The sequence below is a fragment of the Panicum virgatum genome, chromosome 1N, assembly GCF_016808335.1.
Source record: "Panicum virgatum strain AP13 chromosome 1N, P.virgatum_v5, whole genome shotgun sequence".
In the NCBI taxonomy this organism is placed as follows: Eukaryota; Viridiplantae; Streptophyta; class Magnoliopsida; order Poales; family Poaceae; genus Panicum; species Panicum virgatum.
In genome coordinates, this window is record NC_053145.1 from 66,127,062 (window position 1) to 66,140,977 (window position 13,916).

General features: G+C 47.3%; 2 protein-coding genes across 4 annotated transcripts; both read left to right on the top strand.

The window, feature by feature from the left end:
- Nucleotides 1–3,580: 3,580 nt before the first annotated feature.
- LOC120657658 (ATG8-interacting protein 1-like) lies at nt 3,581–6,502 on the top strand. 2 transcript variants are annotated; one of them, XM_039936051.1, is made up of 3 exons: nt 3,581–3,771; nt 4,561–5,393; nt 6,062–6,502. In XM_039936051.1, the coding sequence occupies exons 2-3, from the start codon at nt 4,566–4,568 to the stop codon at nt 6,167–6,169; spliced, it is 936 nt and encodes a 311-aa protein (XP_039791985.1). In that variant the 5' UTR covers nt 3,581–3,771; nt 4,561–4,565; the 3' UTR covers nt 6,170–6,502. The 2 variants fall into 2 exon arrangements, with proteins under 2 accessions (XP_039791985.1, XP_039791986.1); XM_039936052.1 differs by lacking the exon at nt 3,581–3,771 and adding an exon at nt 3,808–4,077.
- Nucleotides 6,503–8,414: 1,912 nt separating this feature from the next.
- On the top strand, nt 8,415–12,099 carry LOC120657659 (BRD4-interacting chromatin-remodeling complex-associated protein-like). 2 transcript variants are annotated; one of them, XM_039936053.1, is made up of 3 exons: nt 8,415–8,579; nt 8,746–9,023; nt 10,537–12,099. In XM_039936053.1, the coding sequence occupies exons 2-3, from the start codon at nt 8,886–8,888 to the stop codon at nt 11,710–11,712; spliced, it is 1,314 nt and encodes a 437-aa protein (XP_039791987.1). In that variant the 5' UTR covers nt 8,415–8,579; nt 8,746–8,885; the 3' UTR covers nt 11,713–12,099. The 2 variants fall into 2 exon arrangements, with proteins under 2 accessions (XP_039791987.1, XP_039791988.1); XM_039936054.1 differs by having other exon boundaries at nt 8,421–8,579; nt 8,786–9,023.
- Nucleotides 12,100–13,916: the final 1,817 nt, after the last annotated feature.

Genomic DNA, 13,916 nt, shown 5'->3' on the forward strand with positions numbered 1-13,916 from the left:
CGACGGCCATCCCGGAGGAAGTTGGCCGTGTCGTCCTGCCGTCGCCAGCACCGCCCGAGGAGCTTGGTGCTGCTGCAGACAGGGCCCCGCCGCCAGGCGCGAGGGCCTCTGGCGCTAGCACCAAGGACAAGCCGGCGAACGACCGCACCTCTCCGCGCTTCGCACCGGTCCTTCTGCTGCGCAAGGGCGTCTGACTTCCATCGGCAGACGACGGCGGCGGCAGGGGGCCTCTCCCATTCAAAGCCAAAGAATTTGTCTCATGCTACCTAAGCATATGACAGCTCTTAGGCAAGGAGTGCCCCCCCCCCGAGCTCCCGAGGTGATGCTGGATGATGTAGTTCAGGCACATCCAGGGCGCCTTCACCTCCGACGACCATGAAGAACCCCGGAGTAGTGATACCACTCCCAATCAAGAGAAGAACATGCTGTATAGAATGCAGCCGAAGGTTACTCCTAAAATAGGGCTGGGAAAATTCCTCCTTTGTAATAATGTGGCGCCTACGTGTGAGTCCAGAGCGGTCAAGGTCCGACCTTGTAAACCCGACCTCTGGCCCTATCGCACAAACAGGCAAGCTACGGTCCGGAGCGGTAGAGGTCCGACCTCGTAATCCCGACCTCTGATGTATACCGTGACGACCACAATAATAAAGGAGATCTTTCTCAGTTTTATCTAGGCTCCACCTTGATTACATTTATTCGCCTTGGTTTAGCTATTCTTTCCTCTAAAACGGAATCTTCCTATTATTGCTAACAATCCAAGATAAGTTGCTGGCTTGTGGCCAGGTGGGGACACCCCTTCAAGCTGGAAGGCAGTTCGGACCCCTAAGGACCTGGTCCGGAGAAGTAGTACTCGTATCCTGGGGTAGAGAAGCTCCGCGTAGCTTAGCCTGGTAATGTACCCTAAGTTTACGTACTTCACTACCCTGTTATAAGTACTCTAGTATCCGAGAACTGCTGTCTTTAGAGGTCCCGAGCTCCCTTCTAATATAAGGCTTGGTTTCTCGCACCTTACTCTCAGATCCGGTGATATATTTCATCGGATCATCAGCAACGACTCAAGTCCACTCCGGTGGCCCGCTCCGGCGGAGACCGCTCGCCACGGTCGCCTCAAGTCCACTCCGGCGGAGACCGCTCGCCACGGTCGCCTCAAGTCCACTCCGGTGGCCCGCTCCGGCGGAGACCGCTCGCCACGGTCGCCTCAAGTCCACTCCGGTGGCCCGCTCCGGCGGAGACCGCTCGCCACGATTGACTCAAGTCCACTCCGGTGGCCCGCTCCGGCGGAGACCGCTCGCCACGGTCGCCTCAAGTCCACTCCGGTGGCCCGCTCCGGCGGAGACCGCTCGCCACGGTCGACTCAAGTCCACTCCGGTGGCCCGCTCCGGCGGAGACCGCTCGCCACGGTCGACTCAAGTCCACTCCGGTGGCCCGCTCTGGCGGAGACCGCTCGCCACGGTCGACTCAAGTCCACTCCGGTGGCCCGCTCCGGCGGAGACCGCTCGCCACGGTCGACTCAAGTCCACTCCGGTGGCCCGCTCCGGCGGAGACCACTCGCCACGGTCGCCTATTACCAGGTCCGGGAGGTGGTGCTTGCTCCCTGAGCGATCCGAGGTCTGTGTAGCCGCTTAGCTTGGTTCCGCACCCTAAGCCTACACCTTCGTCGCCCTGTGGAGAGCACTCTAGAGCCTGAACCTGGCAACCGGTGTACCGGCCTCAGGGGTCCGGAGCACCCGCTCTTTGTATGAGCACACCGACGCAATCAAGTTTGCGTGGAAACACATCTCGTTAGTGGCCCCACCCGCGGGTTCGTGCCTCTCCCGAGGTGGGCCCGGGGGCCACTGTCGGTACCCCAGGACTGGGGTACCCCCTCTTGCTGCGTCTAGGCAAGAGCCTTGTAGTTATCCTTAACTACGTCCAGCAGCCGGACCCCTGCGGTCCGGAGCCATGCTCACCCAACAGCGGTCCCGGACCCGTCCCCTGGTTGGGAAAGGTCCGGGAGCACCACGTGTCCCGGGAAAAGCTGGCGGTCAGCCCGAACGGCCGGAAGCTCCGGACCTCCCGAAGAGGACCGGATCCCCAGGGAATCCCGGTCCCTCCATGGGGTCCGGGACCCCTGTATAGTAACCGGACCCCTCTCCAAGGAAAGGAATCGTCACCCCCGCCTCGGGGTGGTCCGGGGCCACCACGTGTCAACAGGCCCAGACACGTATATAAGGCCGCTTGGTCTCCTTATTAAGGCTCACCTACCGCTGCATTCATTACGACAGGAGGATGTCCGCATTGATGTAGCAGAAGCCGAGGCGATACTTTGACCAGGGGACACTATTGATCGCGTATTACCAAGATAGTGGAGCTGCTGGCGCCGCCCATGCCGCGCCTGCCAGTCTGCCATAACAGATGGATACGACGGCTCGGCTTCACCCATTATGACGCTTACATAATAGCCTCCACAGGCCACGCCGCAAGCTACGCTCCCCCAACGGACACCTTGCTGATGGGACAAGAGAAGACCACCTTTCGTCATAGCGCTAGCAGGGCGTAGGAGCGTATCGGAGGAAAGATTCGTAACTACTGTAGCCATTTAAATACTCTGCACAGTATGCTGCGCAGTCACGTTGGGCCCACTTGTCGGGGCCCCAACGTCCTATGTATCCGCCCCCTTGGTTTATAAAAGGGGGCGCCCGCTAGTAGGAAAACTCAGGCTGGGTGAGAGCCAAGGCCCGGCAGAGGATAGATTCATACACAACAGAGATCAAAACTTCTCCCAGTGGATGTAGGGTATTACGCTCTGGCGGCCCGAACCACTCTAGATCGTGTGTTCTTGTGTGCTTATCTCAGAGTAAGATCAGTCCAATCGCCTAGTACCTTCCCGAGCACTCCCTCTCTGGGAATAGGCGGGTGCGTTCCGCCACCCGGCTGTGGGTACCCTAGAAATCCCGCGACAGAGACCTTCTTCGCGATGGGCTTCGGCGGGGGCGGACTGGAGCGCGGTGAGGAGGTGCGCCTTGAGCGCGGACTGGCCGGCGGGGGAGAGCTGCGTCCCAGAGGAGGCAGGGGGCGCTGTCGGGCGAAGCCCCCTCCGCGGCGTCCCAGAGGAGGCAGCGGGCGACGCGCCCTCCGCGCCCGCCCAGGGAGACGACGGCCGGCGGCTCCAAGGAAAGAAAGGAGACACAAACAGAAAAGAGAAAAGTGGGCTAGGGTTTCTTGTTGGGCCCAATGTGTATCAGGCTGAGTCGCGCCACGGCGCATGGCGTGACTCAGTCGCGCCAATGCATGTGGCGCGACTCAGCCTTGCCACGTTAGCTGCCTGGCCGCGGGCGTTCCAGCGTGGCAGCTTAGTCACGCCAAAGCATGTAGCGCGACTCCCTGAAGAGTCGTGCCACGGAGTTTGGCGCGAACAAAAAGTATAGTTTTTGGAAATTTAGATCTGCATGAGTTATTATTAAAATATTAGATTAAAAAAGATTAAATTAAAAAAATCCAAACCAGCCCAGCCCAGCCCAGAAGGGAAAACAACGCCGCCAGAGCCCGGGATGGCGGCGGTGGCGGCGGTCTGTCAGTAGTAATAAGTAGAAAAGAAAAGAAAAATCTCGGCATCGCATCGCACCGCACACGCCACGCCAGTGTTGCTTGCTTGCCTTGCCTGATCGGCTTGGCTGCTCCCTCTCCCTCTCCCTTTCCCCATCCCCATCCCCTTCCCCCTACCCTACCCCTCTGCTGCGTGCTGCCTGCGATCGCCGCGGCGAACAAGTAACCGCCCGCCCCTCCTCGCTGGTACGTGCTCAACCAACCCTTGCCCCCCGATCCCCTCCCCCCTCCCTACGGATGCATCAAGCAACTGTGGAATCGAAACTGCGGAGTCGTTTTAATTTGTTGCATCTACTCCATGAGAATTCACAGATCATCCTTCCGAGCTTGGCTTTTGATTATCTCGGCTAGCCTATGTTGATTGATTCCCTGCTTGCTGCATAGTAACCATATGGATTGGACTAGTTAACTCACTGCGCTTAGCGTGCCTCGCTCGTATCACTAGCTTGTTAGTACCCTACCTCTCCTTCTGTCGACTTCATTCCGTGGCGGGTAAGTGTTTTTGCCGCTTGCAATACCTACCACTGATCTGTGCCCCTGCTTTCCCAAGTGCCATGATTTGCCCTTCGCTATAGGAACATTGCTGTACTCAAGCAAGGCAATGACGAAATCTAGACTTAACATTTCCTGGATACCTTACTTTGCCTCAATGAACTGCATACATGCATATACCCTCTACTGTTAGGTAGCAAGCAGCTATTTGTTGGGACAGGAACGAAGAGAGTACCCCCCCCCCCCCCCCCCCTTTTTTATTATATATGATTCCTAACCTTGTTGTGTGATTCTGAAGTTAAAGCTTGACTGTTACTACTTATCTCCTTTTTGAAACACTACAATTACTTCCGCTACTTGACCATCCTTAATTATACTGAGATGTGCACTGCAAGAGCTGTGCATGTCGCCCTGCCTTACCTACTAAATTACCTTTCACGTGCTGCAGCCTTCTATTAACTGGTTTCTTCGATTTAATCACAGAAAAGATGGAGCCTGACCACAGTGGCAAAGAGCAGACCTCTCCGCGTGGGAATGATTGGGAAGTCGTGCAACTCACTGCATCAGCATACGCAGCTGCACCTGCACCAAGGAGACCTGAACCTTCCGAGGAGGCTGAAGCTAAGAAATACAGCACCAAAGGGGATGATTCAGCAGCTGCGCTCTTGATGTCTGGCCATTTCTCTGTGTCTCAGACCGAAGTTGAGAGCCTCCTCATAGGCGCAGACAGCAAAGAACCGCACAAGGAGCTTTGCAGCCAAGATGCAGTTTCTAACGAGGGTGATGAACAAAAATACCAAGAAACTTGCAAGCATAAACTGGAGGGTGACCTCCCCAGTATTCCATCATCCTTGGACAAAGGGAAAAATGTTACCTTGGGTGATATGGAGTTTGATGATGGCAAAGCATTGCAGGGCATGAGTCTGGTGGGGGAAGAGTCGGTTGGGTTCTCATCACCTATTTACAGCTCAATTGAGGCTGAACAGGATTTAGGTCGATCAGCTATGGAGAGTAGAAATGAGAAGAACACTCAGGAGTCAACTTTGCATATTGTGAACCCCAAAACTGGTTCATCAAATGTTGTTTCATCTGGTGAACAGAACAAACCTGATGGTTCAGGCCCACGGGATGCATGGTGGAAGAAGCAGCTTTTATCTCTGTACAAGAATGCAAAGGAGAGCAATAATTTCTGGCCTATCATTGCGGCTGCGGCTGCTGCTGCTGCTCTGGTGGGCCTGGCATATTTTGGGCACCGCTGGCATAAGGGCAAGCTACAACTTCAGCTGGGCAAACAGCCACCTTCTAGCAACAAGGAGGTAATCGGGAAGCGCACCTTTTATTTCTAGCAACAGGAAGCATGTTTATTATAGGGACCCTTTATTATATGACCCAGGAGTGCCTGTAATTACTATAATTCATGACCACGAAATTTGTCTAAAAGCACATAAGGAAAAAACAAGACTTGGTCTATCCTCATCTGATTGTAGCTACTTATAACCAGGTACTTGCAGTGTTCTTGATGTGAACATGCAATTATCAACATAAATATCAATACCTGTTTGCAAAACAGGGTCTGCCAGCCTGCTCATAAGAGCTTAAATGTTTATTTCTGGCAAGGACTATGTAGCTTTTGAGTATATCCAATTAACTTTGATGTTCTTGGATTATATAACCATTCTGTAGTTTGCTGTGGTGTGAGGAACTCCTGTTCGTATTGTTGATCTGCCATCTCCCCTCTATTTTCTGATATTTATTTCTTTTTATTGCATCATAAGTTGTACTTGCCAGAAATGAGGAATTCACTAGGCATGAGCATCTTGCATGCTACAGTTCCAGAATTTCGAAATATGTTGATTATGTGAAGTCCTATCTATTTTATTTACTAGCATAGTGTTTTTGCTGTGATAGCTATGTGTTTTCATGTTTTCTCAATTGCACCAGCCTCCTGAGTGCTAATGAAAGCAGACTCTTGTTTTCATTTCAGAAAATGAATGACACAGTCGGACCTTTAAACCGTATAAAGGACATTCTTGTTGCTGGCAATCACCCAAGTCCCGGTATCCATGGGCATGCCCGAGCAAGCGGAATGTGATCAGTCAGTAAAACCCATCAGCATCCCCAATCCATCTATGAAGACAATGGGGCAAAACTGGAGCAATGGCTCAAGCTTGAGGATGTTTATGCAAGTATGTTTGGTGGCTATGTAAATTCCAAAAACCCTTTTGGATCTGTAAATATATGAGTTTAGTGTGGTTGCCCTTTTCATTTGGTAACTTCTTCGAACCTCCAGTGGTTTCATTCCGCACCGTCCATCAACTACTGTGTAGTGTGTACCCCCATATATGACTGTCTTGTTTGAAGTTGCTCACGCATATGATGGGGATATGGTCTGGTTTTCATATCAGTAAATTTATTTCACCCTTAATTTGGCGTTTCATGAGCATTGCGGCTGCAACTGTGAGCTGATAATAGGCCCTCGACCGGAGCCTCACTTTTGGCTAACTGCAGTCGGATGTTTGACAGTGGTGTTGGAGAAATGGATCTATCACCTGCCTGAGAACTGACAAACATATGTATGGATGTTTGCACCAGTTTGTCTTAAAAAGGGTGTATATTTAAAAAAAACAGAGGGAGTAGTCAAATGCTGCTAAATTTTTCAATTTTTCTGGCCGTCGTTGTAGTAGCCCTTGGCTTGCACAAAAGGTCACCTGGGAAAATGCTGTTGAGTTAGGAGGAGGATATGTATCGTATAGGTGTATGTCACTTGTCATGACTAGTCGCCGTCGTCTGTTTTTGTTTATATCTTGTTGCCTGCCAAAGGAAAAAGGACGATGTATAAGATCAGGGCGAGGCTGGCTGGCCGGTCCATAGTTACTAAACTAATCAAGATTGGAGAATCGATCAGACAAGTTGCCATTGCTGAATCGTACTCATATCATTAGGGAGTAGTTTGCACGGATCGGAACAATATAATAATGTGGCTAGCTCACCAACGTAAAATAATATATACTCATATCGATTACCACCCTAATAATACTAGTAGTTCTCTTTTCGCAAAAAAAAATACTAGTAGTTCTCAAAGGAAATTTCTAGTACTCCCCGGTTCCAAATTATCCAAATTATAGGTTGTTTTAGTATTTCTACGTGCATAATTTTTGCTATGTATCTAGATGTAGGTGCATCTAGATGCATAGCAAAAACTATATATCTAGATAAACTAAAAGGATCTATAATTTGAAACGGAGGAAGTAGTTTCTAAAAGAATTTTTCTATTAGTTCTGAAAGAAATTAGAGAATGCTAAACTGATTTAGCCCGCAGCACAAAAACATCCGTTAGACTGGAAGCAAAAAGTTCTAGACAGGCTGAGATGTGGAGCCGGGACCGAACATTTACAGATGGTAATATGGTATACCGGTGGATAGACAGAAAGCGATGGATTGGCTACCATTCAAGCACACGTGGGATAGTGACATCGACTAGCTTCTCGCTTAACCAGCAACTTACCACATTTTTTTTTTCCTAATATGCTGTGTTTAGAATGATAACACGGAGCTGGTTACGTGAGGGCAAGCAACGATCAGAGAGATGGAAGGACTGAAGCTTACTCGAAAGTGTGATGAGAAAGTTTTGAAAAGTTATGTTTCCATTTAATTCGCTAAAGCGTCATGGCATATGTATCTTACTCAAAAGACTGAAGCTTACTCAAAAGTGTGTTGAGAACGTTTTGAAAAGTTGTGTTCCGGATTTATTTCGCTAGAGCGTCATGCCGCCAGGATGAGCTTCTGTATAGAGTACATATACGTACGCGCAGAAGTACTATATGTTTCCCGTACACTGGTAGCCTGGTGGTTCCCAATCCTCCTCTAGTGTGTGTAAGGATGCGCATGCGTGTGTGGGCGTGTGATGTGAGTGTAGTGTGCGTGGGTCCGTGGTGTTGTACCCTCTTAAAAATATATCATGTGTATGCATTTCACTTGAATTATTAGCTAATATAAAAAGGATTGGCACAATATAATGAGGAGAGTATAATTTAATTATTCGTATTTTACATAGTTATAAGTAGGTAAGTGTATGAAACCGTACATATATGGTATCTTGAGCATATACCCAACCTTAATGTTTCCTATATTAGAAATAAAATTAAATTGTTTCTATTTTTCTATCTTCTTTCGAACATATTAAGAAAAAATATTAGGTTTTCGAAAAAACTTATTTAAAAATTTCAGAGGTCGTTTTTCAAGTAAAAAGATCAATCAACCAATTTTATTATTATATTAAAATATTAAAAAGATGGTAGGAGGATGATTGACCGGTAAAGAAAGAAAGAAAAGGAAGCTTGGCCTGCTGGGCGTTCACGACGGTTCACCCCTCCCTGCCCCCGCCTCCCTTTCCCTTCCCTCTCCGTCTCTCCCCTCCCTTGGTCTTCCTTTCCTGGCGGCGACGACTGGGCGATCGGCGGCGCGTCTTCCCCCGGCCTTTGCCGGCGACGTGCATCCACCAGGTACGCTCGCTCCTTCTCCTCCTCTCTTCCCTCCCTGCTGTGCGAAATGGAGCACCCCAAACCCTAACATAAGCAATTTGTATTCGGATCTGACCCCTACTGACTTCGATTTTGTTTGCAAAAGGTAGCGGTCGATGAGTTAACACATAAACTTCCAACCCTGCAGGCTGATCTGGTCTTTTGGTTTCGTGGAATTGATCTGGCAGCGCGGGGGCCCATCGGTTACGCAGTCTGGATCATGCTTCTTCCAGTTTAAACGCTTGGATCTCGTAGGTGTGATCCATTCCTTGGAGTGCAAAGAATCGTATGTTATTGCTCCTTGCTGCGACAATCATGCAGAGTGGGGGCGACATGAGGCCTGTGCACAACAGCGTTGACACAGTGAACGCGGCCGCCGCCGCCATTGTCACAGCGGAGAGCCGTGCAGAACCTCCCGCGGAGCCGGTTTGTGCTTCAACACCTTACTGCATGCTTTTTTTTTCTTTTTTACCTTTATCAACGTTATTAATTATTATGGTGTCCTGCATGGTTTTTGGTTGGATAACTTATGTAGCTGCAACAGCTTAGTAGATGTGTTGTACTTTAAAACATCCGTGACTGCTTGTTTGTGTGGTATTGTAAACGCGTTGGCACTGCAAGAAAATTGTGTCTCATGCAACACTTGTCATGGAGCGTTCCTCGCATGTAATTGCTGTAGACTGTTGATTGTACTGTTGCGGTTAATAATGGAAGAATGTAGTTATGCAATCAGGCTTTACAAAAATGGCCATCAATAAAATGTTCAAATATGACTAGATTGTTAACAAAGTACTTTCATGATATTTTGTACTTATATCAGTTTTGAGTTTTATGCATCAAGTGCAATTAAAATTAGTGGGATGTGGTGTTTTGGGAACCATGACAATTTCTAAAATGCCATTCTTGTGTCACTGGATTGAGTAACTGGTGCCTTTTCTTTAACCAGTACTTTTTCCGTAGAAATTCAGTGTGACACAATTGTTGATAAAATTTAGCTTGGATATAGTTTGTACATCAAAATCGAAGCGAATGAATAGTACCACAGTTTGGAATTATGCTGTATGTTTGTTTGTGGTTTGCCCTTGGCTGCTGATTTCAGGATTCTTCCTACAAAATGAATAAATAGCACCACAGTTTTCTATCATGTATATGTAGGTTCTTGTTTTAGTATCTTCTTTCACTTAGTTGATTTATTGTTACATCTCATGCTACATGTGTCATGGGGAATAGTTGACACAGTTTAGTTGAATCATTCAGTGGACTAGATGGGACAAGAAGATTCTTTCTTTGCTGGCCATATGCCACCAGCTATTTGTTTCTATTTTTTTTATGTCCAACCTTAGGTATCCCCTCTTTTTTAAGTGCAAGCTGCTTTCAGTTTTTTATTTTGGTATATTTATTACCTTCCAAGCTTGTCTGTTTTTGAAGAACAAGGCTCTTTGATTCAAACCTGTGATTATTGGTCTTTAGGCCTCTTGAACAATACCTTGCATTTGCAGGACCAATGTGGATTGTACATAACATGTGATGAAGTTTCTCTTTTAACCTTACTTTTTTGACAGTATCAATTGATGCTTCATGGTGAATACAGGGTTTAGAACGGTCTTTAAAAAAAAACCTGTGGTTTCTATCCCATATATTTTGCCACAAGTTTAATTCCCTCTTCTTTTTAGTTCTGCATCTACCATGGAGATCTCTATGTGTAATTTTTTTTAGCTGTGGTGATTTTATTTGCTAAATAGTTCTTGGGCATTTGATCGACTCTCCAAGAACTTATTTATCTGAGATGTGTGGACACATTGTACTCTTCTGATTAATGATGGCATATGGGTATTTGGTTCTCCTATTTATACGTGTGGATTTCCATGTTTATTGGTTGACTTTTTTGACGTGAAGCTCAATCATTTCGTACCTGATTCTTGATTTTGTTTGTTTGCAGCGAAGGAAATGGGCTGATCGGTTGAGTGTATACTTCTGCTTTGGGTCTCAGAAGAATGGTCGGCGCATCAACCACGCTGCACTTGTCCCAGAACCTGCATCTCAAAGGACTGATGCGCCTGCAGCAGAAATTCCAAACCACCCACCGCCTCCTGTATTCCCATTTGTGGCACCTCCGTCCTCTCCAGCTTCTTTCCTCCAATCAGAACCCACATCTATTGTACAATCGCCAAGGGTCGGCGCTCCACCATTTTCACCCATCTCGCCTAATTCCCCATCCCCCACAGGGCCACCATCCATCTTTGCTATTGGGCCATATGCGCATGAGACACAGCTAGTCTCACCGCCAGTATTCTCGGCCTTCACAACTGAACCATCAACTGCTCCTTTCACTCCTCCACCGGAGTCTGTCCATCTGACAACTCCTTCGTCTCCGGAGGTCCCATATGCAAAGCTTCTGACTTCCATCAACAACAGCAAGAACGGTGAAACAGGTGATCTTCAGTCATATCCGAATTACCCAGACAGCCCAATAGGGCGCCTGATATCTCCAAGCTCGGGTTGTTCTGGCACTTCCTCCCCATTCCCTGACCCTGAGATGCTGGCTTCCTCACGCTACGCATTCCCCTCATTCCCAGTTCGTGAGCCACCAAAGATATTGGATGGAGAGGGTGTTGCAACACAGAAGCTGATACCCCGCCATATGCGCAATGGTGGTTCCCTTTTGGACGGCCACATTACAGCAGCCGTTCCAGTTGCAGACTTCTCAGCCCGCCTTCAGCCCAATGATCATGCTATGGACCACCGGGTATCATTTGAGTTGACTGTAGAAGATGTGGCGCGGTGCCTAGAGAAGAAAACTGCTATTTCTGGGGATTCTGCCACATCATCTTTTCATCTTGCACCACCCACCAGCAGTGGCGATCACAAGAGGGAGTGTAACAACCCAAGGGCAGGGCTATACGTTGACGAGACATACCATGACCTGCCTGAGAAAGCAAGGCGGTCGCTGTCCCTTCGCCTGGCCAAGGAGTTCAACTTCAACAACGTGGATGTTGCTAATGTGGAGCCAAGTGTGGGGTCTGACTGGTGGGCGAATGAGAAGGTTGCTGGGATCACTCCTGAGCCAGAAAAAAGCTGGTCCTTCCACCCAGTGGCACAGCCGGGGGTCAGCTAACCTTTCCACTGACCATCTTACTGGATGGAGGAGTGAGCTTCTGCTTGTTTTGCTGCTGCTTCACTACTTGATTTTTACAGATATTGTCATTAGAGATGCAAAACTATGGTAGACTATGCAGTTAGTGATGATCAAAGATTAGATAGTGATTCCAAGTGAAGCTAATATCATGGTTATGTCAGTGTCTGCTGTTTCCTGTCTGTGTACTGACTGACTTGGTGTCCTGATACCTACTGGTGCTGCTGTTGTGTCTGTACATAATAAGCTACTGTACGCAGTAAAAGGGTAGAACTCCTTGATTTGGTCAGTGTTGGTGGCAGATGCTGAATTGTATGTATAATCGACAAATTTAAAAATTGTTGGTACTTTGCCCTGCATATTTCTGCATTTTGCTTTGGCCTTGGTAATCTTGATTCTTGAGTAGCTAGCTTGCATGGCATGGATCAGAGCCGGTCCAGCTGATGAGCTGGGCCCACTGGAGATCACGAGGAGGTTGAGTACGTATTTTGGCTAGGCTGACAGGCAAGAAATATCTGTCATAATTGCAGTGTAGGACTTGAGTTCAATTACCGTCCGTGAATCGACACAAGCAGTCAAGCACCCATCTTGTTCAGTTATCCATGTCCATTCGGATTTAGACCGGCTCTGATCTGATCCGATCATACGAGTTCAGGAATGCCATGTCAGGTTTATCTTTTCCTTTTCTTTTGGCTATAGATAGAAATGCTTACCCTCAGATAATTAATCTGGAGACAAGTATAGTCATCAGTTGGATTGCGTTGATCAGTCACCAAACCCCTCTCGAGTCTCAACTAGGTCGCGGATCGATCCATCAATAATAATAGTATAGTAATAGTAGTAGTAATAATAATAATAATTCATTGAGCTGCCCTCCCTTCCGCCGGCGTGGCGTCACCGCCGGTGAGCCTTAGGCCGGCTCACCGGCATCAACGTAACTCTCTTGTTGTGCTGTCTCCGTCTCCGTCGACCAAGGTTGCTGCACCAAGTTTCGTGGATTAATCATTGCGTATGCTAATAAACATGGAATGGAAGGAAGTGTGTGGCTCAGCTGGCAGCAGTGATCAACTTCCCATCCGATGTCAGACATCCATCTCCAATCCATCGGCCGTGCTAGAATATATAACAATAATGGACTACTCCTAAATAACACCACAAGGGACGGATTATATTGTTAATTTTCCTCTCAATTATTGACCATCTCTCTCTCTCATCTAGCTACCAGGTCACATAATACATCATGTTCTGCAAAGAAACAAATACAAACTCATATTAGAAACATACTCCCTCCGTCCCTTTTTGAGTGTCACCGTTGGTGTGCGTGCCACAAATTTGACTCGATTTGTAAAAAAATATGCAACATTTATATCTCCAAATAAATTTGTTAAAAAACTAGATTAAAAGATCTATCTAATGATATTAATTATGTATAATAAATATTAATATTTTTTATATAAAATTAATTAAAATTATTTCTCGGGTAGCGAATGCGACAGTTTCATTAAGGGACGGAGGGAGTATAGAGCACCCGGCCAGGTCCAAGAATGAATGATTTATTAGGCATCTATCAGCACACATCATGTTCTGCGAATTAATAAATAAATACGAACTCATATATATACCATGCACAGATAAATGATAAGTTCAAGGCTCTGTCAAACAAATTAAGCACAGTGCTCATGCACACACACCAGCACCACCACCATATATATATGCTTTTCTTTCAGCTACTAAGAGAATCATCTGACTGCCTGGCCATCAGATCAGATGAACATAGAAAATGAAACGCTTCACAGCATGTGGTGGTGACTCTCTAGCAAGTCAAGTCCTCAGGTAAGAAGAGCACAATTTACATTTTCAGTTCGTAGATAAAATAAAGAAATAATACCTTATAAAAAAAGAATAAAGAAATAATAAGAGTAACAACAAGTCCCTGCAGCATGTACTATTCCAGCTGTGACTAGGATCCAAGGCAACAACTAACAAGGGATGATCCAAGAAGAAGGGGACCTGTCCACCTCCTCTGCAATTAACAGTTCTTCTTCTCTCTTGATGTAATGTTGTAATCAAATCATGTCCATGTAAAGTGGTGAGCCCACATGTGCCAACCCATTTTCCTTCCTGTCTACTGTCTACTCTCGATTTTTTATATATAAAAAAATCCCCATCTAGTTCCCGTCCATGTC

Bases quoted from the DNA above. Each gene is read 5' to 3' on its own strand.
- LOC120657658 (XM_039936051.1), top strand. From the start codon at position 4,566: ATGGAGCCTGACCACAGTGGCAAAGAGCAGACCTCTCCGCGTGGGAAT. The intron at 5,394-6,061 runs GTAATCGGGAAG...TTTTCATTTCAG, and splicing joins CACCTTCTAGCAACAAGGAG to AAAATGAATGACACAGTCGG.
- LOC120657659 (XM_039936053.1), top strand. From the start codon at position 8,886: ATGTTATTGCTCCTTGCTGCGACAATCATGCAGAGTGGGGGCGACATG. The intron at 9,024-10,536 runs GTTTGTGCTTCA...GTTTGTTTGCAG, and splicing joins CAGAACCTCCCGCGGAGCCG to CGAAGGAAATGGGCTGATCG.